Below are 26910 nucleotides of genomic sequence, written 5' to 3'. Positions count from 1 at the left end.
ATAGAGGAATGCAAAAAAGTCAGAACTATAATGAGGTGTCTTGTGGAAATAGAGTGAAGGGAGGACATAGCTGACTTAAAATATACAGTATGTACATATTAATGGTTATTATCATATCTAGAACAGAGCATGGTTGCGTGGTGTATCAATTTGCAACAAAATCAGTACTCGCAAGTTTGGATGCCATTTGACCTCTGGCAAAAAGAGAGAAATAACAATGTATCGGGGCTGTAAAATCTTTTCAAGTGTGCTCCAGGTTAGGAGATTAAATGGCTGAAAAAACAGGGTATTATGTGACAAAGACATAAGCACGATAAAACCTCTAGCTCCAATAAACACAAAAAAAGTTTTCCTATGCGCTGATTTGATATCTGCACTATATAGTATCAAATAAGGTAGTCCCAGCAGTCACCAGGACTTGGTGTAAAAAGAAGTTTCAAAATGCTCACAGTTGATATGGTTAAGGTCTGACGTGACACTCATGTGAACCCTTGCATATGTAGACAATGGTGGAAATTAGAGCGTTGACAGATTAGCTAAAAAAGCCACTAAGAAAGTCCCAGTAGAAATGAATATGAAGTTGTCAAGTCCACGGGGAAAATGTATTATCTAAAACAAAATCAATCAGACGTGCCAATAATTCTTGCAACAGCAGACAAAAGGCAGGCATCCATATTCCATTCAAAATAGGTAAAATAAGGAACAGAAAAAAATTAGGAGGGAGATGGTTGTGTTAATGAGATTATGAAGAGTACACAATAAATTAAATTGTACTCATCACGTCGCAGAGAAACAACCCAGATGGGTTGTATAATGTATGTCAGCAAGCAGAAGTAGTTAAGCCTGTACTTATAAATTGTACCAAATTCCAAAAGGAATGAAATGGTGACAGAAAAAAAAAGTATTCTACCTTGTATGGAAGATTTGGCTTTCAAAAACTAGACTGCTGACAAGAATACGAGGATATAATGGAATCCAGCAGATGGCAGTAATGCTACTTCACTGTTGCCAGCTGCCTTAAAACATTAAAGAAGAAGTAATCTTACTTTTGAGTGTTTCTGTACACCAGCAGCACCCTTTATAATTGTCAAACCTTAAAGAATAGAACGCTTCAAAGGTGATATCTGTTAAAGTACAGAAACACGTCTATATCTTTGGGATATGATTGAATCTGTCGTTGGGGGCTGAATGCATAACGAGCTCTGCTCCTTGCCGCTAGAGGGCGACGTTGAGCTAAAGCCAGAGAAGCCTTGCGGTGGCATCAGCGTCACGCCCGCCGAAGAAGAGCGATTTATGGTTGTCATCATGTGTCATGCTGTCTGGCTGGCGGTCAGCTGACAAACCCGTTTCGCTTGAAATGTTTACTTTCTTCCCTTAACGTGTTTACCTGCGATTCTTTTTTTAAATTTGAATGAATGCATCGCTATGCCTCGACAAGGAGAATCATGGTAGTCGTGAACTCGGTGCTGAAGCTGTTGCAGAGGCAGACGTACACCTGTCTGTCCCACCGATACGGGCTCTACCTCTGCTTCGGGGGGCTTGTCCTCATGATTGTTTCCGCCTTTCAGTTTGGAGAGGTGAGGCTCTTTTGTTTTTTGTCGTGTACTTTCTCAAATATTAGTTTTTGGATTAGCTACTTTCTTCAAACGGCTGTTTTTCAGTGTAGCATGGGTGGCTCAGAGACTTTAACCTGACTACACTTAAAAAATCGTGGGATAAGTGGAGGGGGGGATACACAAGTTCTTTACACATTTATCAGGACGCATCACGAGTCTTTTAGTCTTTTGAGTCTTCATGAAAATTCGTCATAATATATCAAATTTAGCTCTTAGTTTAACACATAATTGACTGCCCTCCACTTTTATGTTCCCTATTCGTGTGTTTGCGAATTTCTCTTAAAGGGATTTGGTTGCTCGTGTTTGATGTGTTTTACATTTGTCATAGCAGTTTCTAGATTCCTCAAAATTAGCTAGGAAAGCACATTTTTGTGTGTCAGTGTGGCTTTGGCATTGTCTTAAGGTAATATTTCGGATGTGGAAAAGGGAGAACCACACTGCATCTGCTCTTTTTCATACAGGTGGTGGTGGAGTGGAGCCGTGATCAATACCATGTGCTGTTTGACTCCTACAGAGACAATGTTGGTGGGAAATCATTCCAAAGCAGGTGGGCTTTGATTGTGTCACGGCAAAATAGACATAAGAGAAATGAATGACCTTTTATAGCAACATGTGCTTATTCTTCCCGAGGTGTGATTCAAAATCATTTTCATATGGCTTCACCCATTTTCTGCAAAAACCCAGCTAAAAATGCCAGACAAGGCTGCCTGTGTGCGTCCTAGACATGCATTTAAAAGAACTCGATGAGAAGGTGTAACCATGCATGAACAAATATTAATTCAGCAATGTCATAAGTGTGCGCTGGGGAGGAAAACAGGGTCACAGATTTACAGTCTGATCACTGTCCTCACGGATATGAGTGTGTCTTTGCAGGCTCTGTCTACCCATGCCTATTGATGTGGTGTACACATGGGTGAACGGCACAGACATTGCTCTGCTGAAGGAACTGAAGACGGTCAAGGAGCAACTGGAGGAGGAACAAAGAGCTCTGAGGTAGCTGTGGCTCCATTGCAGAAGGGCTTAATTGTTAGCAGCGTGCTTGAAATGCACTCTTTGGTTTTTCCGCAGTTAGTCAAACAGTGCAAACGCACATCAGTTGTGATTCTTCAGAATCAATGCCCACAATCATTTTCACACAAAACATTGTTGTTTATTTTGTCAGATGGTTAAATGTGTCAAATTTTGGATCATATAAGCATAATATCATCGAACAAAATCAAGATTCAAGTAATTTAAAGACCATGTTTGAGCATTCAATTCGGTGATACTCATGTGCGATGATCCCCCACAGAAAAAGTTAGAAGCAGCAGTAGGTTTTCTCGCACAGATCCACAGCGTCGTAGCATCAGACATACTTTAGCTGTAAAGCACTTTGAATTGCCTTGTGTACAAATTGTGCTCTACAAATAAACTTGCCTTGCCTTCAATCTAGAACCTGATGCCATTCCTGTGCATGCACATTGAGACAAGGACGGTGGTCCAGTTAAACGGCCAAGTTGAGCTGTAACCGCAGCTCGACTCAACTTTGCATGTAACTGTACTGAATGATTAGCTTGTTCAGATGCTCTTAAATCAAAGTTTCAAATAGTTGCAGAAATGTTTCCCCAGAACAGTTTTTCTATGTTAAAGTCCCCCTCCCCTTAAAGACAGCTCATATATTCAACATGCAGTATTGGAGGATTGAAAATGTGCAGTGAGAAACTGCACAGCTGTTTTGCACGTGCAGTGAGAAACTGCACAGCTGTTTTGCACGTGCAGTGAGAAACTGCACAGCTGTTTTGCACGTGCAGTGAGGAATCAGTGAATTGAGAAGCTAGCCCAAGTTGAAGAGAGAAATTAGCCTGGGTTAGTGGCTGTTTGGTCTTATTTGAGCAGCTAGAAGTTTGAACCTGGCCTGGGCCGAGCAACTGTGTGCAAGCTGCTCGCCGCTGCTAGCAGGTTGATATGTTGGCGGGGGCAAACTAGCAGATGAATGAAGAAAAAGGTGTAGTCATGCCAAGGCCATTTTAAAGCCATTAGGTTTTTTTTCATGGCTAAAATACATATGAGTTTTTTAGGTGATTTAGAACTGCTGGAGAGAGAGTTTAATATCTGAACTGCCATTTATTAGTGCAGATATTTCCTTAATTAGCTTCTCTTGACTTCTGGAAACACAGTTTTGTCTGCATAAACCTCACAGATGACATGTAAAGCAAACACTGCAACTGTTTTCTCGCACACAGGGAACGCCTGGAGAAAAACGCAACTGATACTACTGAAGTGCCAAAAGACAGGTGAGTGTCAGGATAGCTTAGTTCGTTAAGTTACATCAGCTCTATCGTGTGTTCTGCTTTCATGCAGCTCAAGGTGCTCAAAGGTGTTCAGACTTTCCGAGAGCTGTTGATTCAGCTATATGTTAGCTAAATAACTGAACAAAACATGACAAAAATGTCTGAATACAGCGTCATCCAATTCAGCTTCACTGTGCAACCCACTGCACACAACAGTATGCCAGTCAACATGTATTATTTCTGAGGGTAGCATCCGTGGCTGAGCAATTTGTCAAATTTACTTAAGGTTATGTGTGTGTTGTTTTACCGTCTTGCCTGGCATTAAAGTTCTACCTGTCATAGTGTGTTTTTACAGTTCATTGTTAGACTTGCAGATATTGTTCAAACCCTGTTAAATGGCTGGAATAATTGCAAGGAACATTGAGGTGTGGTATACCAGAAAGAAATATAAAGTCAAAAGTCTAAACCTGTAAGATGCCAGTAAAATAAGGAGGAAGGGATTATGGAACAAGAGTGCTTTTAAAAATATTTAGTTTTTAGACTGTTTTTAGGTTAAGTTACTACTTGAGAACAGGAAAGAAATGGCTCTGGTGAAAGTGAAGCTTATATGAATAGCTGGTGACAATTTAATAACGGCATGCTGAGCCACGATGAAGTCTTTGTTCTTGGTCTTTCCTGTGTGGTCACCGCAGTCATGTTTAACTGAAAAACTCGCCCCCTCTCTTTCGCTTGTCACCTCCTCCTTGTAAAGTTTTAACCACAGATACACGAGCTGCTCGATGCTGCATTTTTCCATTTGCTGAATGTGTGAACTTGAATAAGTTCACACTTATCTATTTTAAACCACAAAGGAACTGGTGAGCATACAAGGTGTAGATGTGTTGATTAAAATGTTATTTTTTTCCCCTCCTCCTGTCCATTTGTTTGCAGTGTCAAGCCTGAATGCCTGCTGTCCCATTGCATTATAGCGCCCATGCTGGCGCTGGACCACGCTCTGCCAGCCAACGTCACTCTCAAAGAGCTACCGGCACTCTGTCCTTCCTTCTCTGCTGCCAAAGAGCTGCTGCTCATGAGCAAACCCTTCCACCCACCCACCACTGTTTCTGTGGTTGTCTTCCATTCACAGGCTGATGGTAAAAACTCAAAAAAGAATCAGACAGTTTGTAAGCAACAAAGAGGCCAAAATCTGACAGAGAGGAATGCTCCCTATAACTGAGACTCTCCAGGAAGAGCAATTAAATATACATGGAGTGTTTGAGCAGTTTATCAAGTTATCTACAAGGCAGAACCTGTTGTTTTTATCTATGATTAATGTCTAACCAGAAAGCAACGGCATTGTGGTGACAGATGAAGAAATCTGCATCAGCAGTAACAGCAGCAGCGAGAATGATCATTACAGTAAAGTAAGTCTCTCAGTTAGAGCAGATACTACTGCCACCAGAATTGGAGTCTGTGAGCGAATGAGATACTCACTAAAGTCACAGTCGAATGACACAGAGGACTGCCAAAAGAGCTACCTGGTCAGCCTGCAGGTAGGGAGACACGAGTCAGACCACCAAAAAATAAATCGGAGTGTAGGAAGCATTATTTAATTCTAGACAATGCTAAAGTGGGGTTGTGTGAAGTAGTTTTGGGTAGAAAGCAGTGAGAGTGCTCTCAGGGTGGTCAATCAGAAGGCTTCCCGAAAGACAAGTTGAACGAAAACTCCAAAGGTAACCATGAGATTTAACTTAACTTAAAAGATGTGAACACTGCATTGTGGTTGGTTTTTACGCCACATCACCACTGCGTCAGACAGTTAGATGGACTGAGAGCAAGTGACTGGGTCAGTTTTGCCACACAAAAAAGTGTAGTGTAGTACCTGTTTATGCACAGTATATGCAACGTACACATATGTCAGTATTTAAATAGGTTTAGCTAAAGATAAAGGGCACAACAATTTAGATATTCAGTTCGGGATGGCAGAGAAAATGTTTCATGACTTCCCCAAACAGCCAGACGACTATGTGTGGGTTTTGTTTAAGAAATCACGAAACGCATCTGGTCTAACAATGATGGACACTGTAGACGGAACTGAGTACTGTTACCTAATGTGTCTCTTTGGACATTTTGATGCAGACAAATATCATTTTTGGGAAAGCTTTCTTAAAGTTTATTCTTTGATGGTCAACCAAAATGGGAGATCTGGAACACTTATTTGTTTAGCAACTTTAATGAGCATACATACAAAGTGTAATTCATTATGCGTATGTGTAGTCATTCTGTTGTACATTTCCCCTGTTTTGGCTCTCATTTAATTTATCTTCTAAATGAACTTTTATTCATTTTATTTTTCAGCTGATAAAGCCTATACAGATGTGTCCAGAGAAGCCCAGAAATTCTCTGCATCCCGATGTTACCTGGTAAGTGTTCTTGTTTGTAGAGCTGCGTTAAATCTGTTATTACTTGCACACTTTGCCTCATTCTTTACTGACAAAGTGGCAGCTATAAGCAAAGAGTTTACCGAACTGCCCACACCCGAACCTTGTACCTACTGCATCATTTTCTTCATTCCCCTCTCGCTGAGGACTGTGTGTCTAAACTTCTCACATGTAGCCGTCCTACTACATGCCCGCTGGAGCCTGTTCCTACTAATCTATTCTAATCCATCGCTCCTACTGTAACTGCAGCGGTCGCCGTTCACACATGTGATTAATGCTTCACTGACATCGGGCACATTTCCTACCACATTCAAACAAGCTCGGGTTATACCGCTGCTCAAGAAACCTTCCCTCCCTCCAACTCATGTGGAGAACTATCGCCCGGTCTCTCTCCTCCCGTTTCTGTCCACAACCATTGAAAGGGCGGTCTTTAACCCATTTAGGCCTAAGACGCCTGGAAAAGAATGCCTATAAAACCTATGGGCGATTTCAGAAAGACCCCCTAAAACCTGAAGTGTTTCTGGAAATTCAGCAATTGTGTCAACGCCTACTATATGATTGATTTCTCAGCCTCTGTAGCAGATAGAAACAAAATTCAAAAAGTATTTGAGAGCTTACACCTGTGGCTTTCTTTGGAAATTGAGTTTATTTACATACACCTTCACGAAAATAGAAAATGTAAAAAGTAAAGTGCAGGAACAGCGCTATTTTCAATTAGAAAACAGTAATAAAATAAAATAAAATAAAATTTTATATTTAAATTATTTATTTATCTATTTATTTTATCGCCAGTAATCTCTTCGTACTGGCAGCACAAGGAGCCCATACACATTCCAATAAACGTTTTCATCTCCGGCACAGTTACGTGGGACCACCTTGCCATCTTTGCTCGAGCTGGAGTCTGAAGTACCTACTCACTGTATCTATTCGTCTCGGAAACGAGATGCGCCCAAAGCTCCTCAGTAAAAATATGATTAAATGCCTGCAACGGTGTGGCATCTGCAGGAAAATCGACTTTCACCCCTGGTGTGCGGTTGAAATCTCTCCGTCGATTACGCTGGTAATTGTCAGTCTTCCACTCACATTCAAACCCTTCAAAATCATCCTCAAACATATGTGCTAGCCATAAATCTCGATCAATTGGGTCAGCACGTTCTTCAGCATCATCAAAGCCAAGAAACTCCTCACAATCACTACCGTCTGAAATGTCTTCCCACTGAAAGTCCTCCATGCTTGGTTCGATTTTTTTTTTTTTTTTTTTTTTTTTTTTTTCTCACACCACAGCATCTGCATCCAAACTGAATCCCTGTCTCTTGCTCCGTCAAAGGTAGCTAGAAACTTGGGTGTCATGATTGATGACCAACTAACATTTAAAGATTATGTTAGCTCCGTTGCTCGATCATGCCGCTTTGCATTGCGAAACATAAGAAATATTAGGCCGTACCTAACCCAACACGCCACCCAGCTCCTGGTGCAGGTTATGGTCATCTCCCGCCTTGACTACTGCAACGCTTTCCTAACTGGTCTCCCAGCCTGTGCTGTGAAACCGCTGCAGATGGTCCAGAACGTGGCGGCGTGTCTGGTCTTCGGTCAGCCAAAAAGAGCACACGTCACCCCTTTGTTCATTGAACTTCACTGGCTACCCTTAGCCGCCCGCATCAAATTCAAGTCACTGATGTTAGCCTACAAAGTCCATAATGGAACGGCTCCCATCTACTTGAATGCTCTCTCAAAGGCTTATGTTGTAACTCCGGACGTCACAGGATTGTCGTCTAGCAGTGCCTACACCACGCTTAAGACAATTCATGTGTCATTCCACGATGGTGGAATGACCTACCAGAACAGGGCGTCCCTGAATATCTTCAAGAAACTTTTGAAGACCCAGCTCTTCAGAGAGCATCTCCTATCCTAGCACCTACCCTGTACTTCCCTACCCCTTCCTATCTTTCTGTACCTCCCTCTATGCCTGCACTCTATCAGTACACTGTTACCCCATCACCTCTGACAGAGTCTGACCAGTGGTTTCCTTCTATGTAGCTTATTGTTAGCTTTAATGTTAGCTGTAATGTTATATATTTTATTCAATTGTAAGTCGCTTTGGATAAAAGCGTCTGCTAAATGCATAAACATAAACATGTCACTGTTCTCATTCGTGTTCACAGAATGAAGATACTTAAGCATCAGAGGGTGTTTTTAGATCTTATTCAAGTGCACCTCTTTGTTTTGTGTCACGCAGACGACGGATAAAGAGGCTCCGGGACTGATCCGCATGCAGTCTCTGGCTTATCTGAGCGGCTTCCCGCCGTCCTTCAAGGAGACGGAGCAGCTGCGAGTTAAACTGCCCACAGTCATAACCAGCAGGATTAAACAGGTAAACAGATCATATCTGAGCCCTTCCTTCTTGTTTCCTGGTCCTGGTGGAGGATGTACATATTTTCCACTGTGGTTCAAAAACCCATTAAAACGCTGTTTGTTACGAGACTGGGACATAATAAAAATGTTCCAAATGCACCAAATCTTCTTTGAGTTAAAACAAAAACCCAACGATGTTCAGTTTTAAACAGCAGGTGGCAGAATTGCACTGTGGATCAAAGTGCAATAGTCACTCTGACTTTTGGAGTTAACAGTATTTTCTTCCTTGGTGCAGATGATGTGCATCGCATGTGTATCGGTTCTTTAAGTCATGTCATCTGAGTAATAAAGGAAAGCACAATTTTTCTTTTTATCACTCATTTTGCCACCACATGACACTCAAATTAAGTCCACTTGCAGTACTGAGGGAGTTTTGCACATCATTACATTGTTCTATAATTGAGCTGCAGCATATTGTTCACTGTCAGTTTGGATCTAAGTGTAAATGTTAATTAAATTCTAAGAGGGGTCAGTAGCTCTTTGAGGAGATCGTTCTGTCCAGTTATTAATGGCCTTTATCTATTTTAAACAGTCGTGATGCAAGGTGGATAAAGGGCCTCTTATTTGGCATGGCAGTTTGTGTGTCTAATAATTTTCTCTCATCAGAGCTCAGCTTTATATTTTGGGAGGAAGGAATGCCGCTAACGAGCATGGATTATGCTGAAATAATCAAAGAAAACAAAAGCAGCCCGGAGCTGAGTGATCCTGTCGTACCCGGCAGGCAGGACGGGCTCCAGACAACTACTTGTCCCGTCTTCTTATAGAATAGAATAGAATAGAATAGAATAGAATATAAATACTTTATATATCCCAAATTGGGAAATTTCTTTGCAGTAGCAACATTTACACCCGAGACGATGAAATAAACCATGAAGTCATGAAACCATGACGATGAAAATAAAGTGATAACGTACTTGCGTGGCTGCTGAGAACGAATGGGTGCTGAATTAGATGACCTTTGTATAGCTTTGCCTTTGTATGTGATTGGAATGCAGTGGATTTAAGTGTTTCCCTTAAATCCCAGTGGTTTAGAAGTGAAATATTAAAAGGATTCCTTTGCTGTCTTAGATCTACATAGCACAGTGTTGTATTTCAATATCAAATCATACTTTTTCTTAAAGTTGGCTTTTTTAGCTTATAATAAATTAATGGTGGCAACTAAAGGGAGGAAAGAAAACACCAAGAGGTTTTAAAACTTGTAATAATGTAAAGTAAAAAATGTTTAAAAACCTAATCTTTAGAACTGTATTTTGCAACAGTTCTATATATGTATGGTTTATATTAATTTTCTATAGGGCTTTCTACATTCTTATGAATGTATATGTACCTTACTTTTTCAGATCATTTTATAGATTTTCTTAAGAAAAGAAAAAGAAGTAATTTGAACAGACTTGATAAGATAAATGGATATTGTACATGTTTTTGGAGTTTTTTTTCCAGGATTAGTTGGCTGTCGGAGTGTTTTCAGTTTGGAGAATCAGGGAGGGGGACTTAGGAGCTAGTTATGCTAACAGCTACTTAAAATGGGGGCACGTAAGAGCAAATTTACTCCCTCTAAAACAACTGACGCCTCATAAACTTATAGGTGTATGAGCAAAGGCTATGTCATGGATTTTCACACCGCTTCACTTTGACATTCGGTGGTTTCTTTTTTTGGTGCTAGGTTTTCTAAACTGAAGAGCATCTGTGTTGCTCTGTCTTTTAAATATGAGTGTCAAGCTGTGTAAACCCATTCAGACCCGAGGATTGATTTAAAACCCCTTTGTAAAACCTGAGGGTATTCTGGGGAGCTTAAGTGTCCATTACAGCCTTTTATTTTGCAGCCCCCAAAGAAGCTGGAAACATGAAATCAAACCATCGAAGAAGCTAAATGTGTTTTTTTTTTTTGTGAATTACAGACTTAGTCCTCATGCTTGTTGATATTTTTGAAAATAAAAATGAGTAAAGAGAAGTTAATGATTAACTATTTTATCGAGAAACTGTTGATGCAACATGTGTGGTGCTCCATGTCATAAAGGGTTAATGCAGTTATTTTAGAACCTAGAAGTAAGACATCGATAATCTTGCATAATGTAGCTTCAAAGGTGAATTGGTGAATTCTACTTTATGTGCTTTGTTACACAACAAGGTGAATTTTCACCTGCTTGTCAATGGCTGTATATGGACACTGCACTCAGTGATCCTAATTTACAACAGAAAACTAAATTGGTGTTTTATTTCAAATGTCTCCTCATTCAATTCTAAAGTATTTATATAGCACGTTCACAGCAACCCAAGTTGCCCAAAGTGCTGTACAGTCTAAAAACAAATGACATCCAATACTGTGTGTAATAATGTTGCATAGAATTGTTTGAAATTGGCATTGACTTGTACGTTAACATTTACCCCACACATCATCATCAAATTGAGTTGTCCCATCATTCCTTGAGCTGGTCTCCAAGTGTGCTGGTAGGTCATGTGATAATAACTATCGCTATTTGGGCTGTAACCCTAGCTGGTGTTGGTGCTGGTGCGAGGGTTAACATTAGAACAACTGTTTGCAGAGGCACAGGACCAGCCAGCACGCCGAAAGGTCATCAGAATTTTACTGACCCTGTCTGAACTCTGAGACACACCCTGTGTTACCTGTCTTTTACCTGATATGATATCAGTTAAACAAGCTGTGAGGAGGGAGGGGGGCGCTTATATGTGAAATGAAACCTGTCTGGAGTCCAGGCAGGACAATGGAAACTGTGTGTGTGTTTTTGGCGTTTAGATCTGGAGGGATTCTAGGTACACAAGCCTTGAACAATACACAGTTTGGATTTCAAGGAGTTTCCTGGTGTCACTCTGCCGCTTCTGTGAAAGAGGGATGATGTGCATAGTGTGGAGGGAGAGGTTCAGTGGTGAGAGGTGGCCGGTATTTATAGCTGGCGTTGGACCGAATGATATGGTGATGAAAGCTGGACTACAACTCTGATCTTCTGCCTGTGCTGTCGCCTGTTGAGTCCTGCCCCCTTGTTTGCATACAAGCCTGCTGATGTGTTTGTATTGTGTATTTTAATACATTTAGGAGCGCTAGGTGTGTCCACATGGTGTCCCCTCTGAGCCGAGCAAGATTCAGAAATGATAGTTTCACACGCTGTGAAAGAGTATCATTAAAAAGCAGAAATGCAAAAGGAGAACATGGGCTTTTTTCAGTTTCTGAAAATGTTGAATTTGTCAGAGGAAATTCTCGTCACATTTTGGACACGCTTGAGTGCAAATCTGCAAGGCACCAGTTAACTTGTTCTACTGGTCTCTGTAAAATGACCAAAATGAGGAATGAACCCTGCTTGTGTTTAGCATGACGGTGTGTTTGAAGAGTGCTGCTTTCATTTCCTGGTCGTCTGTCTATAATTTTTCTCTAGTGAGTTGTCTAAATTGCCACCCGGTTCACAAGGTGAAGTTGTAGTACTGTATTCCTTATGTTATCGACAAAACAGTTTAAAAATAAAAATATATTATTTTCTGTCCACAAAACGATGTACAGAAACAAACAATTTGGTGTTTAGGTAGAAAAAACTCTGTCACCTTCATTTTGTGATTGCTTGTTTCAGTTATGGTCTTAATTAAGTTCAAAATGAATTTTGAGAATATCTTTGCATCTCTCTCAGCTTGAAAGTCCTGTGCGATAAGATGTTACATGTGAGAACATTCTAGTTTTGCGCAGCTCCTGAAAGGAATCCAAGGCTACTGACTATTAGAAGATGGTTAGAGGAATAAGAGTATAAAACTTTGAATGTTGTATCATTTGGTCTGTCCTTAAGGTGACTGAACGAGTCCTGTCCCTCCATGCCAACTAAAAATGTTTTAAGGTGTCCAAATTCTTCTGTCTAAAATCCAGTCTGATTTTTTTTGATCACATATAAATAATTTTGTCAAGAGTGATTTGCATTGAGTTTGTGCCCAGTAATGAGCGATTGTCAAACATCTTTTTCCGCACCGGCGGATTTAAAGATTTCACTGTTACGTTCATACTTCATAGTTTAAATTTCCAAAAGAAAACCAACTGCAGTGCTTCAGTGTTTTTGTTTTTCTGTTCTCGGATTTGCGGTTCAACCTCCCCTCCCAGCAGGTGATGCAGGACAGCACAGCTTCAATTCAGACCAGGCTTTGTGCTCAAGAGTCTGAAACCAGCTGCTTAAAAAGATCTCTCACCACTGAGTTAATTAGTTTACCCACAGTCTGCACTCAGTGTTTTCTAGTCCCAGTAAATTTTCTTTAGCCTTTACAGTAACATGCAGGCCGTAGTGATTGCAGTTTAATGTGCTGAGAGCAAAATACACAGGGGACATGTTAATACTATGGTGAGGAATAACTTAAGCTGCCGCCTTGCAGATGAGCTGATGAAACCTGCAGCGTTTTCCTTTTCAACATCAATTTGCGCCGACTCTTTAGTACAAAGCCAAGCTCCTCCGATTCTACCAACCATATTTTTCCTTATTTTAATGCTGCTTAAGATGCTTTTTTCTGAAAAGTGCCGTTTTCTCTCTGAGATGAGAAAGGAAACGGTCACATGCAGAGATTTGTCCACTTCCAGGGGATTCTCTGTTAGGTATAGAAACATTTTGTTGACAGGTGGTGTGTGTGGTAAATCGGTGCTACTAAATTTAACTCAACTGTTTATCTTGGCAAACTTTGAAGAGCGTTGGGAGACTTTATTGTACTTTACAGACCGTTACAGTACTGTGCAAAAGTCTTGAGCCACCCCTCCAATTATTTTTATATTTTGTTTCCAAGCAGCCAGACCTTCTTGTAATCTTTTAAAGTCGTCTTTGAGCAAAGTTCTCCAGGTTTTCTAAAGGTCTTTCAATTTTATTCTTTGGACTTTGGCAGCTTTTTCACATTTTCTGTTCTTTTCTGAGGAACACAAACATCATAAACAGCTGAGCAAAGAACCACATTTCCTGGTAATTTATGAAGAAATATGTTTCACAATACTTTTGCACTGTACATGGTAGGATAACATTTTATAAAACTGGGTACACAGGGGTCATCAGTAAACTGACAGTGATGAGCATTACTGATATTTCTTGAAGTTTGGTAATATTAGCGTCTGGAACTAATGTAAAAAGCCTCTGAAACTGATATACATGCAGTTTGTTTCCATTTTTCGTATCAGGAGGAAATTAATTATTTTTGCAGTTATTCTCATGATTCTGTCATGGATTGTTTTTCTAAGATTTTTAAAGGCAGAAAATGAGTGTTTGTATTTAAATTAAACATAATTGGAAAAAAACCATTTGTAACATTTTTTGAGGTGTTATGAAAATCTTTTCCAGGCCACAAGTTGGTGTTTTGGACACCCCTGATTTAGACTGTAAAAAGTGAAAAATGTAAGGTTCCACAACACACTTGCTTGGACCACAAATCGACTTGTCGGCAAGCTTTCATTGCACTTTGGCTGATGTGTGGAATTATGCCTTTATGTGTGTCAGGGAGTAAAAAGACACAGAGGAGTTCCAGTGTCATGGCTCCACTTTTGTCGGAAGAAGGGGATACACAGCAGGCACAGCAAGAAGCTGAGTGCAAAGTTTCTGGGCATTTAGACAGATGGCCCCTTCCCTTGACAATGTTACTAAACAGCTAATAATTTGCAGCTACATCAGACAAATCTTGTTTTCTTGTTCCCTATTCTGACTGAATTTGAATCCCCCACCAGTTTGTACCTGTGATGTACATATTGAGAAAAAAACAAACAAAAAAACAACACTCAACAACAAAAATCACATATTCACCAGCTCCTTTAAACAGGACTTCTTAGTCATTCAGGGTTTTTCTCTGCCATACACACACAGTATGAACAATTTTGCCTACTTTCACTGAGGAGATGGGGAATAAACCACTTATATTCAGGCTTGTAGATGCTGGATACACAACAGCAGTTAGAGAAGGTTTGAAGGTGTAGAACATTTTTATTTTTGTGTATATGTTCCTGTAGTTAATGTCATAAAATGGTTCTTTTTATTATGTCTGTGTGAATTACTGAACAATTGATGGGCTTACATCTTAAAAGTGGCATCAATTTAAATGAAAAAAGGCACTGTTAATCACAGACAGTTAATAATCAACTAATATTTTGCAATCAGACAGCAATAGCTTACGTGCACGTTTGTGTGTATTAAGTCAACACTTGCTTGTAGACAGAAATGTGCCTCTACCCACACGCACCTCTGCTTTGTGTGCCTGTGCTACAGCATTATCAGAGCTATAAAAAGAGCTGAAATAAAGATGGCAACGTGCTCTGTGGTTCGTTGTTTCCCTGCTGGGTTTATAAGTCCCAGCTAATCCCTCTCGCCTAAAAACAGGAGCCGAAGAAAATGGGCAAGTCGAAGCAGAACATGAGCGTATATATTCGAATGGGAAAAGTATTTAGAGGTTTTAAGAGAAAGTACATTTAAAGGCACTGATTACATACTTTATAACAAGTAAATGTCCTGCATTGGAAATGTGGCTTGTGTGAGAGCAACCACGATCAGAAACAGTCTTGGAGGATTTTTATAGATTATGTTCTTCTCATTATCCCATATTGATTACAATTTTTTTTTCTTCAGAAAAAAGTTAAATATTCATGCACATTAGTTACAAAACCTCTATAATGCAAGTTTCACTTTTTTTTTCCAGAATTTTTGTATTAGATTGATCAAAATAGTTTAATTTCTTCTTGAATGCATGCTTTGATCTATAATGAAGCATTACAGTAATTTATTTGGACGTCATGTGTTGACTTTATTCACTTTTTACATTTACTAAAGCTTTCGTATAAAAATAGATGGTTGAAAAGTACAGTTGTCAAGTAAATTTTAAGTACCCCACAGCTATATTTAAATACAAGTACCCAGTTACCTCATGAGAGGTTTTTGTACTTGGCATTAGGTGATGGAGGGAATATTTAGGCAGTGGCCAAGACTAGGAGTGTTTCTCTCTCAATTACCTCAAATACACACACACACACACACACACACACACACACACACACACACACACAAAGTCCTGCAATGCCTCACATACCTCTGCTAAGATCAGACACAGCACCTTCCATGTGATCTCTCATAGAGAAGATGACATCACAGAATTTTCCAAACAAACACACGCACACACTTCCTTGTCATTCTCGCTCCAGCAGCCAACAAATGCCTTCACACAAGCATTACAGCTGCTTCGATTCGGCCATTCAAGATTAAAGGTGAGGAGTCAGACTGCCCGGTGCATCCAGGAAATCACAGCCAGTTTTTAATTTTGACTCGGTTGTCTCCATCTTTCAGAAACCTTCCTGTCAAAGTCACAAGTTCGACGTGGTTTCCCTGAAACTGCCTTTAAGGATTTTAAGGACTAACTCGTGACAGAAAGATCACTGCACACAGAGTAGAAAATATTTTCTGCTGTTAATGACATTTGGAAAGTCATGGGAACACTCAAATTAGTAGGACCAAGCCTTAAGGGACCCTTTTAATGCACATAGAATTCCATTGCTTCCTAATTGTCACTTGTCAAGATATTCCTCTTGAAACAATAACCTCATCAAAACCCTGAGGAGAGTAAAAAGTATCTGACCTAATACATTAGATGAATGGAGAGAGATAGAGTTCATGCCAACCGCATTTAAGTTGAACCTTTAACCTTGTGGCACTATCTGAGGAAAAAACACAGAAGTTATTAGAATTAAGCCTCATGGGGCTGTAATTATGTGAACTAAACTGGGCAGAAATACTTAAAATAGGTGTCAAGCTATCTTACTCTAAACCCTTAACCTCATGGTGGCACTAAAGCACTAGGATACTGGTCTGGTATTATACTTGTGGTACATGATTTAAAGGCACTTCATCCAGTGTTTAACAACTTCTTAAAATAAGAGAAGATAGACCTTTTACAAGGGGAAATTAATAAATATCACATTAGCAAAGGAGTAGAGAATAGCGGGACAGTCCTCGAAAGTAGTGAATAAAGAATGACAGCAGTGTTAAAAAAAAAACATTGGAGCAAAAGAAAAAAAGAAATGTTAACACTTTGAAAGTCAGAGTTCTTGTGTGTTTGCCACTTGAGTATTCCAGCTAAAAATGTTTCTCTGTCCCTCAGTTTGAGTTGTACTCAGAGGCCAGCATCGCTCTGCTCCACCTGAAAACCCCGCAGGATTTCTCAGATCTGACCCAGCAGGCTAAAAAGAACCTGACCCTGGATGGGAAAGAGTTAACTATCAGCCCCGGCTACTTGTTTTGGGACCTCACTGCCATCTCACAGGTAGATTCTTCCACTGTGCTTCCTTCGCTACATCACTTTAAATGATGATATTTGGAGTAAGGACTGTGTGTAGTTGTAAAGTTTTGTATGCTGTAAAGTTTTTAGGTATGTGCGTCATGTATACTGACTTCTTTATTATCAAATATACAGACAAACCTAACTGAGCTACATTTTGTAAATGACATTGGATGGATGGATGAAAACTCTAAACTTGTATTTTTCACTGCAGTCTAAACAGGATGAAGACGTATCAGCCAGCCGATTTGAAGACAACGAGGAGCTCCGCTATTCGCTGCGCTCTGTGGAAAAACACGCGCCCTGGGTGCGCCACATCTTCATCGTCACTAACGGACAGATTCCCTCCTGGCTCAACCTGGATAACCCCAGAGTTACAGTTGTCACGCACCAGGTAGAATTCAAACCTCAACCTCCTCAACTCTTTACTCTAAGCGATGTTTTTAAAACCAAACTGAAAAATTTTGTCACTAAAGTTTTCCATATTGTGTTGAATATAAGCATTTTTGTCATATTGTAAAAGACCTGTTCACCCCTACCAAAAAAAAGACAATGTTTAAACAGACTTTATTGTTATACTTCATAATAATACAAAAATTAGACCTGCTTAGGTTATAGTTGAAATGATTTAAATATGCTCGTTTGTCTTCCAGGATATCTTCTTGAATGACAGCCACCTTCCCACTTTCAGCTCCCCTGCTATAGAGACCCACATCCATCGTATCCCTGGACTCTCCCAGAAGTTTATTTATCTCAATGATGACGTTATGTTCGGCAAAGAAGTGTGGCCAGACGACTTTTACAGCCACTCCAAAGGGCAGAAGGTGTGTGACAACAACATGAAAAGGGCTCATCCTGAGGTTCTTTCTGAAATCTGTAGTTAAACGCTGTAAACTAGCCTTCACTCTTGTATTTTGCGACTTTCCTTCAGGTGTACCTCACCTGGCCTGTTCCAAACTGCGCAGAGGGCTGTCCAGGATCCTGGATCAAAGACGGGTACTGTGACAAGGCTTGCAACAATTCCGCTTGTGACTGGGATGGAGGGGACTGTCTTGGTAAGGAGGTGGACACTGTTATCTCTGCTACGTGAATAAACTGGTTTGTGTTGTTTATGTGTAATAGGTTAACTCGTCTGTGTGACAGGTGCAGCGGGGAACAGCCGGTTCCCTGTAGGTATTGGTGGAGGTGGGCCAGGTGGAGCTGGTGCACAGGCGTGGCAGTTTCCAGGTGGTCTTGGAGGTCTTGGGGGAACATTATACTGTAATCAAGGCTGTGCCAACTCCTGGCTGGCAGACAAATTCTGTGACCAGGCCTGCAATGTACTCTCCTGTGGCTTTGATGTTGGCGACTGTGGTCAAGGTGAGTTTAAGATAAATACGTTAACAATTGTGATGTGGTTTAGCTACAAAGACAATAACTTTGAACATGTCATGAAATAGATCATAACCGTGTCAACAAATCATATGAAAAGCTCAAAATTGTAACACTGTTACAGGTATAATTAGTATAGTTAAAACCTAAGGATTCTCTGCTGTGTAAATATTGGCGTCTTTTAACACGTGAAAACCGGTGAAAATCACGTGAATGATCCACACACTAGCATTGGGATACATACGTATCAGGGCGAGACTCAGCTGCTTCACTGGAACATACAACAGATGTCGCTATCTGACATTAACCCTTGATGGGAACATCCATTACGAGGGAATCAAGCTCAAGGCTGCCACTGGTTCAGTGATATTTATGTGTTGAGAAATGTTTTTATTCAGGCAAGGAAAATGTGTACTGTGTAATTCTTCTGTCATATCTGAGGACCCATAGAAATAGTTTTTGTTTTTTTTTCTCCGAAGATGAAGCCTTCTGCTGGTAATACCCTTGTTTCTTCTTTTTTTTTACTGTCTGAGATGTTACTTAGCTGGACCACCCGGGCAGAGGTTGTGAGAACTAAGAAATGTATCTCAAATCGCTGTCATACGCACACGCATGTGCATACACGCTTCTTTGACAGAAGCTGGACTTTGCCAGCAAAGCAATTTCTCACAGGGTTGCATTTTATGGACATCTTTGTAGTTTTTAGAATTTGTAAATTCCATTTAGTTTCTCTGATTTCTCAGTCTTTGCCTCACTTTCGCGTTAACATTCCCATTTTGATTATGCATTTCACAGCTAGGCAGAACTCTGAGTTTTGGTCTGAAATGCTATTTTTTTTTCTTTAAATGAATTAAAAGCACTTTGAATTGCCATTGTCTTTGAAATGTGCAATAAACCATATTCGTCTTGCCTTGCTATGCTTTGAGTTTCCATTAATTTCAACCTCCCACCTCCGAGATGTGTCTAATGCAGCATTACTTGGTTGCAAATGGGAGTGAAGTTTAACTTTGAAAGACTGCAACAGTAACTTGTATGAAAGTAACATAGAGTTCACCTAAAGCACAGATACTTTATCTTGAATTGTATGCATACCAATATAACAATAGTTCTGAAAGTCGTGATTTAAAAAATTAAATATTGATTGTAATAATGATTTATATCCACTTAGATTGTGATTTGATCTATGTTTACAAAATCAGAATATTGACTGTAGATGAAGTCAGTAAAGTGTGAGTTTGGAAGCCCTCTGCCTCAAAAACACTAATGCTTTGTTGATTTTTGTCTTGTTAAATGATTTGATGATATTGTTACATCTTGAATCTCATTTGTAGAGCACTTTGATGAGCTGTACCATGTGACCCTGCTCAGTACCCAGAGCCTCTACACTCTTCCTGTGGGTGAGGTCAGGCCGTATTTCAGCTTCGAGAAACTGGGTCGAAGGATCTCTGAAGCCCACATCAGTGACAACCTCGTGGTTCGCCACACCTCCGTCGCCAACAAATGGAAGACCATTCATCTGCTGCTCCATCCCGGCCACAATGCCACCCAGATCCAGTACAATGTTACTTTCCAGAGAGAGGATGACACAGAGTTCACAATGAGCTTCAACGTAGCTGTTGACACCCGAGAGGTTCCTCAGACGAATGTGTCCCAGACCGCAAGCAAAGACGGAGGAAAAGAGCTCAAGCTGACGCCGACCCCTGAGCCAGTTTTTCCTTTCTCAGATGTTCCTCAAGACAAACGAGGACCTAAGATCCAGAAGAGGCACCCTGGTAAACCTCAGGTTGTCATAGAGGTTCCTTCATTAAACGTGTCACTTTTACCAGCTTTTGTGCGTAGTGAGCTTCAAAGGCTTGAAGAAAAACTTCTGATTGGTGACATTACTGTGAAGGGTTATAATCTCACCAAGGCTGAACTTCTGAAACCTTATAAGACTCTGGCTGAAATGAAGCAAACCACTGATTTTAAGCCAGGCAAAGTCCAGGAGAAACCCAATGAAGACGTGGAAGGAAAACCTCCTATGAAAGATGAGGCTGAAAATATCATTCAGAAAAATCAAAACTTGGAAAAAGAAATCTCCAGGAAAGACATGACCGTGCAAAATAAACCTCTTACTCCTCTCATCCCTGTCCTTGTTGATGATGAAATGAAAGATTTTGTAACCCTTGAACCATATCCTCTCAATGCTGCAATTGAGAGACCCTTGACTTCCAAACTTCTCAGCAGCATTTCCCAAAAAAAGAGTGCGGAGGTTCCGGCTGAGCCAGCCAGCGCTGCTCCAGTCCGGAGGAGGCTGCAACATTTCATTTCCTCGGATCGAGGCTTCCTGCCATGGGAGAGGAGGAAATATTTCCATGCCTTACTTGAGGTAAGTAAATCACACAAATGGACCCTAACCTGCAGTCAAAACTGTTATCTTTCTTTGAATAATTTTGTTTGCGTCAAACCGACAGGAGGAGGAGCGTCTTCAGAGACAACTGGCATATGAGACTAATGGTGCAGCTACAGTGAGACAGCTGCAAGACACGTTTGCTGATTCGCTGCGTTACGTCAACAAGCTGCTCAACGGCGAGTTTGGCTTCACGTCCCGCAAAGTCCCCGCACACATGCCACACATGATCGACCGTCTCATCATGCAGGAGCTGCAGGACACGTACGATCTTTAAGTTTTGTCTTTCTATTTACGTTTCAGTGCTTCTGAAGGGGCAACATCTTAAACTGCCATGCATGTGTTCCTTCAGATTCCCACAAGAGTTTGACAAAACATCCGGCCACCGTGTTCGCCACTCCGAGGACATGCAGTTTGCCTTTTCATACTTTTACTTCCTAATGAGCGCCCAGCAGCAGCTCAACATCTCGGATGTGTTTGACGAGATCGACACCGACCACTCGGGTGTTTTGTCCGACCGTGAGATTCGAACTCTCGCCACAAGGATCCACGAGCTTCCCCTCAGCCTCCAGGTTAGTCTAATTTATCATCCTCTCCTAAAAGGACAGTAGATGAGGTTTTTGACTTAAATGTTTGTTTTTGTTATCATTTTTTTCAAGGACCTGACAGGTCTGGAGCAGATGTTGATAAACTGCTCTAAGACACTGCCGACTAACCTAACCCAGCTTCACCTGGTGAACCCCACTCAGGAGGCCTACTATGACCCCAGCATGGTGAGCCAAACAGGAAATAGGATTATTAGAATATCCCAAATTGATGTTGGCCATTTAATATTAAAGCAGGCTATTTAATTAAAAGGAATTCTATAAAAATATTTGGCTTTTCAAATCCACAGCCACCTGTCACAAAAGGCCTCGTCCTTCACTGCAAGCCAATCACAGAACAGATTCACAAAGCATTCAAAGACCAGAACAAGTACAAGTAAGATCTCAAATTCAAATTTCTTTACTTCTTTATAGAATTACTCTGAAACACTAAGCTAACAAGGCTTTTTGTTTTACAGGTTTGAGATAATGGGAGAAGAGGAGATAGCTTTCAAGATGGTGCGGACCAATGTGTCCCATGTGGTCGGCCAATTAGATGACATTAGGAAGAATCCCAGGTGAGGAGAACTTCATCAAAAAGATTCTTTTTGTCCTTTCCTTCAACATGGTGCAACCAGGAGCTGAATATGCTCAGCCTTGATTGTGTAACATTACTTATGTCTTTATTTTTTATCAAAAGGAAGTTCATCTGTCTGAATGATAACATCGACCACAACCATAAGGACGCTGCCACAGTAAAAGCTGTACTGAGGGATTTCTATGAATCCATGTTCCCGCTGCCATCCCAGTTTGAACTGCCCAGAGAGTACCGCAACAGGTTCCTGCATATGGAGGAGCTCCAGGAATGGTATGTTATCAAGCTGTTTAGTTGTTATTGACATGGTTCAACAACTGTTAGATGTTTCAGATGCATCATTTGTAGATGTCACTTATCAATTGGCTGCATAGACATTGTTCCCAGATGCTCTCTATTCTAACGATTTAGTTGTTCTAACTTTGTCTTTCGAGTCACCGTGCGGTTGAAATTTCTGCAGCTGGTTGCACACAAAGAAACAAAACTTATTTTAACTGTTACGTGTGACTCTTCAGGGTTATTTTAACTTCAGCAAAGAAACTTGAGAGTGTCTCCTTAGGCTTTGCCTTTTAAACAAAAAAAATAGGGCATTAACTGCACTGAAAGAGATTTGTTTGCTTGCACTCATTCTTGTGATACCCTTTATACCTTCATATTGGTCTGTAGATTGTAAAAAATGACAGAAGGAAAGAGGACGTGAACATTTTTTGAGGAATGCATTAACAAAGAAATCACATGCACAATAGCAAATTTTGTGTGCAAATACCATTTCACTGAGGCACTAATGTCAGAGCGCTGGCTCTCATAAAGTTCAGTATTCAGTTGAAGATACTAAACATCTTTTGACCTTGACAAATCTTGCTCAACAAGATTGGTTAACTCGACCTCAGTGGTTAATTTTGTACTTCAATCAAGGCTAAGAAAACAAGGGAGTTTAGTGTTTGCTGTCTTGGGCCCCAAGCTGTGGAACAGTTTCTTTTCGGGAGTCAGATCAGAAAACTCTCGAGTGTTTTGCACAACAACTGAAGGCCCATATCTTCTTTTTTCACTGTTTATATCCTTGACTCCTATGGTAGACTGTTTGGATTTGTACAGACCTTCAACTCTTTGTTGTCTCTTGCTTTACTTGTATTCTTTCTTTTTAGCTTTTTTTGTTTTGTTTTGTTGTGTTGTAAAACACAATGTAACCTAGGTTTTGAAAGTGACATGAGTGTAATCGGATTGAAATCTGTTGCCAAGCATGCCTTTTCTTGGTCCCCTGGTTGTATGATTCTCTTCTAAGATTGCATTAATTTTCATTCATGTCATAAACTCAGCATTTTTTCAGATGAGTCAGAGCTACCATAAGTTTTTTCTTTACTTGCTTTGGTTGCTAAGGCTTTTTGTGCAACAGTTTAAGAAGTTAAAGGAACTCCTGAACTGAATACTGTGAAAGAATGGTTAGCCAACAGCGACTAGCCTGCAAATTACAAAGAAGTCATTTTTCCAGTATTTCTTATTGTATGGTAATGTTGATTACTTATCCTGCACTTGGGGTATATTTACATCTCCCCCTCCAAAAGAGTTAAGAGTTTAAGTAAAATCTTAACCTTTTTTGTACAACTGTGTCTGAGATTTCAACAAATGGAGGGATAACCTTGAGATTTTATGCTAAATAAATTTCCCCATCAGCACAAGTGTTAATTTCTCTGGTAATCCTTTTACTTTTTTAAAATTATGGTTCAAGTCCAGATACCATTAAATCGAGTGTGACTGTTTGCTTTTGTGTACTTGATTATCATTCAGTAATACATGACTGACTGTGGTAATTAATTACAGTAGAGTCCTGACTGCCCATGTGCCAGATCAAGGAACTTTTCCCCCGTTGGACAAGGTTAAATTTGTGGCTGTAACCACTTTGACGAAGCTATTCTTATTCTTATCCTTATTCAGGTGGTTCAGCTTTAGAATGTCAGCTTCAAATGGAGACTTTGAAATAACACTAAGCTGTGTCAGATGAGTCTCCAGCTCTAAGATGTGTTCAGTATGTGGTCGTTTCACAGCTGAGCTGCTTCCTTCCTGCTTATTTTTGTGTCTTAATTGGTGGCGGCAGGCAGATGGTGTCGGGCCATGTTACTCTGTCACCTTGTTGCCCCGCAGCCCCCTGCATACCACATGCCTCTTTACTGCTGCGTTGCTTCACTAACTGTCTGTGTGAGCCGTCCCCTAAAACGGGCTGCCTCCAACATTTGTCAAGCCAGGAAACATAGGTGTTGTTGCTCAGTATGGTCACAAAGAATGAGTTCTAACAAACTGAAATGTGTCATTTTCCAGGCGGGTGTATCGGGACAAGCTGAAGTTCTGGACCCACTGTGTCCTTGTGACTCTCGTATTCTTCACCATCATGTCCTTCTTTGCTGAACAGGTCAGTATCCACTTCGGACCTTGCTGTTTATTTACACATTCAGATAAAGACGCTGGACAGTCACACAGGCATCTCTCCTTTTCCATGATTCACACTTGAGCTATGATTCAGGCCTTCGCTACAAAATTCCACTCTGAGGTGCGTTGGTCTCACGTGTCGAGCAAGTATGATCACCTGAGACAGGCCGTGACTTCACAGAAATGAAAGACCCCCGGCAGTCCTCTATGAAAGGCGATATCTGGCTTTGTTGACTTGAATGAGACAGTACTTTTATTTACTTTAACTGTCTTTGTTGCAAGATAAATTGGATTTAAAAGAACTGTTGGACCACTTTCCGGTCACATTATCATAGTTTAATGCTGGATAAACTCAATAAACCAAAAAAACAGGAGTTGTTAAACAAATGCTACGCAATTGCTGTGTAGCTGCAACTTGAGTAATCCAAAGGTTTCTAGTTGCTCCTCAGCGAACCCAAAGAAAGGTTAATAACTGGAATGACCTTTGGAGAATCTCCCACACAGCAGCCTGTGTTCCAGACGCCCACACTGTCACCGCACATAAACAGACATTTGATGTCTTTTTGGCAGCAGATGAACCTGGCTGTCCTGCTGTCTAAGTTATTCTGCCACTGTTCAGATAAGAGGGATCCAAAGTGTCCTCGCTTCCCTGAAGGAGCCAGTTTCATCCTGCTTCCTCATATCTTCGATTATTTTTGCTTTCTTTGGACACAAACATCTGACTTTGGAGTTAAAGACTTGATTATTGACAGGAATAGTGCAACATTTTGGGAAATGTATTTGCTGCTAGGCTTGGACTTACAGTACTGGTCAGACTATTACTACCACTGAAATGTAAGAAACAATGTTTTCTTTTAAGATTTGAAAGCATTTTCTTGTTGTTTTATAACTTTGGGCATTTTAGGAAAAAAAAAAAACATTTTCAGGGCCACCAATAGTTCTTATCAGAGCTGTAAATGAGAACCCTTACATGTGAAGCTGTGTTGCAAAACTTGTCTTTCTTTGATTATGAAACGTTTCTTGTTAAGTCATCACTTCTTGTCTCTGTAGCTCATTCTGCTGAAGCGAAAGCTGTTCCCCAGACGCAGAGTCAACAAGGACAGCAACCCTGAGCGGGTGTGAAAGAGGAAGACTTCCCTCTCTTCATTTTCTGAACTTCACCCTCCATCCCTCCCTCCAGATCCAGACCAGGTGACGTGGTGGAAACAGGAATCTGGAGGCCTCAGTGCAGAGTGGCATTGGTACAGTTGCAGGTTTCTTTTAGCAGATTGTGAATGGTGCTGGCCACTGAAGGGAACAGCAGCCAGACAGAAGAAACCTGTGTATTTTATTTTCCTCCATTGGGGGCATTCAACGCTTCTTCTGCAACACAAACACTCCCCACATGTTGCAACACTCTTCTCATGTCCTGCTGTCACTCTATCACTGACAAATGTACTGTTAAAGTGTCAAACTCTTCATTGCAGCTGGTTTTATCATTATTCCACAAAGTGCACCTATACTTTTAGTGGTACCAACTTCTAAAATATTAGTAGTTTCTGTTTTATATAATTAAGTTAAATCTATTTGTGTTGAAAGGATATTTAATGTCACCTTGCTTGGAAATTGTGATGATCTATTTTTTGGATTTTATAGACTAAACAAATATCACTTTTACTGCTATGGTTTAATTTTAAAGACATATTGGGGAAAAAAATATAGACATAAAGAATAAGAATAATTTAAGTCTTGGCTGTGGGGAAAAAAAATATAGACGTAAAGTATAGGAATAATTTAAGTCTTGGCTGTCGAGCCTTTTTCTGCCATTTTGAACAAATGAAAACTTTAAGTGCCTTCGTCCTTCATTCCTACTTGTTTTTGTGAATCTGTTGGATTTTGACATGTTCTCAGTAGTTGCCACATCGCATTTAAACTCATGGTTTACAGTAAAAATGAATGGGATAGAAAATAATAATTATTATTATCATCAATGTGGTACATATGTATTTGACTGTTTGAGCTACATGTGATACTGCAGCTTTCACAGCCGCTTGTATGTGTGTCCCTGTGGGATACGACGGGCTTGCTGCTGTCTGAAATTCAGACCCCCTCAGCATGTTCTCTAACTTATTTTGATTGTATTGTTGCGAGAGTGAGACCAGTAACTGATGGATCTGATTCGAATGCCAGAATGTAAAAGTAGCCTCATAAATTGCTTGCCATATGTGTAAAATCTCTGAATCTCAGTTTTACAGCGTACCTTGTTACAGTGACAAAAATGTTGGTGACTACCAGAAGCTGTCAGCAGCTTGCCGCTGTGCTCTGATTCATAGGAAGTATGATGTCAGTAAATGGGGCAGGCGAGATGCTGGGTATTTAATTTGGGAATGGGATTTTATCAGATTGCATCAGTGGTTCCTCTGACTCAAATAAAGGTTTCTTTGCTCAGTTGTTATGTTTCAGTCAGTGATTAAATTATGGAAGACATGACAATGTCTCCTTCCTTGAGATGCTTTCAGTTTTTTCTTCACTTTTCATCTATCCAAGTAATCTTGTTCAATCTGGGCAGTTTTGTTGGC

The 26910-nt window shown here is 40.4% G+C and overlaps 1 protein-coding gene across 1 annotated transcript; it reads left to right on the top strand.

Annotated features, from left to right (window-relative positions):
- The first annotated feature begins 1307 nt into the window (after nt 1-1307).
- Nucleotides 1308-26055, top strand: gnptab (N-acetylglucosamine-1-phosphate transferase subunits alpha and beta). Its single transcript, XM_075471647.1, has 21 exons — nt 1308-1577; nt 2078-2163; nt 2490-2609; nt 3839-3889; nt 4817-5019; nt 6224-6288; nt 8543-8677; nt 16816-16977; nt 17207-17386; nt 17646-17816; nt 17924-18047; nt 18136-18351; nt 19695-20731; nt 20817-21016; nt 21105-21324; nt 21412-21525; nt 21648-21733; nt 21816-21914; nt 22037-22204; nt 24245-24335; nt 25403-26055. The coding sequence occupies exons 1-21, from the start codon at nt 1416-1418 to the stop codon at nt 25472-25474; spliced, it is 3762 nt and encodes a 1253-aa protein (XP_075327762.1). The 5' UTR covers nt 1308-1415; the 3' UTR covers nt 25475-26055.
- The last annotated feature ends 855 nt before the right edge of the window (nt 26056-26910 follow it).

Source organism: Odontesthes bonariensis, chromosome 8 (assembly GCF_027942865.1).
Source record: "Odontesthes bonariensis isolate fOdoBon6 chromosome 8, fOdoBon6.hap1, whole genome shotgun sequence".
Taxonomy (NCBI): Eukaryota; Metazoa; Chordata; class Actinopteri; order Atheriniformes; family Atherinopsidae; genus Odontesthes; species Odontesthes bonariensis.
The sequence above is the reverse complement of the archived record's forward strand: the minus strand, read 5'-3'. Positions and strand labels throughout refer to the sequence as shown.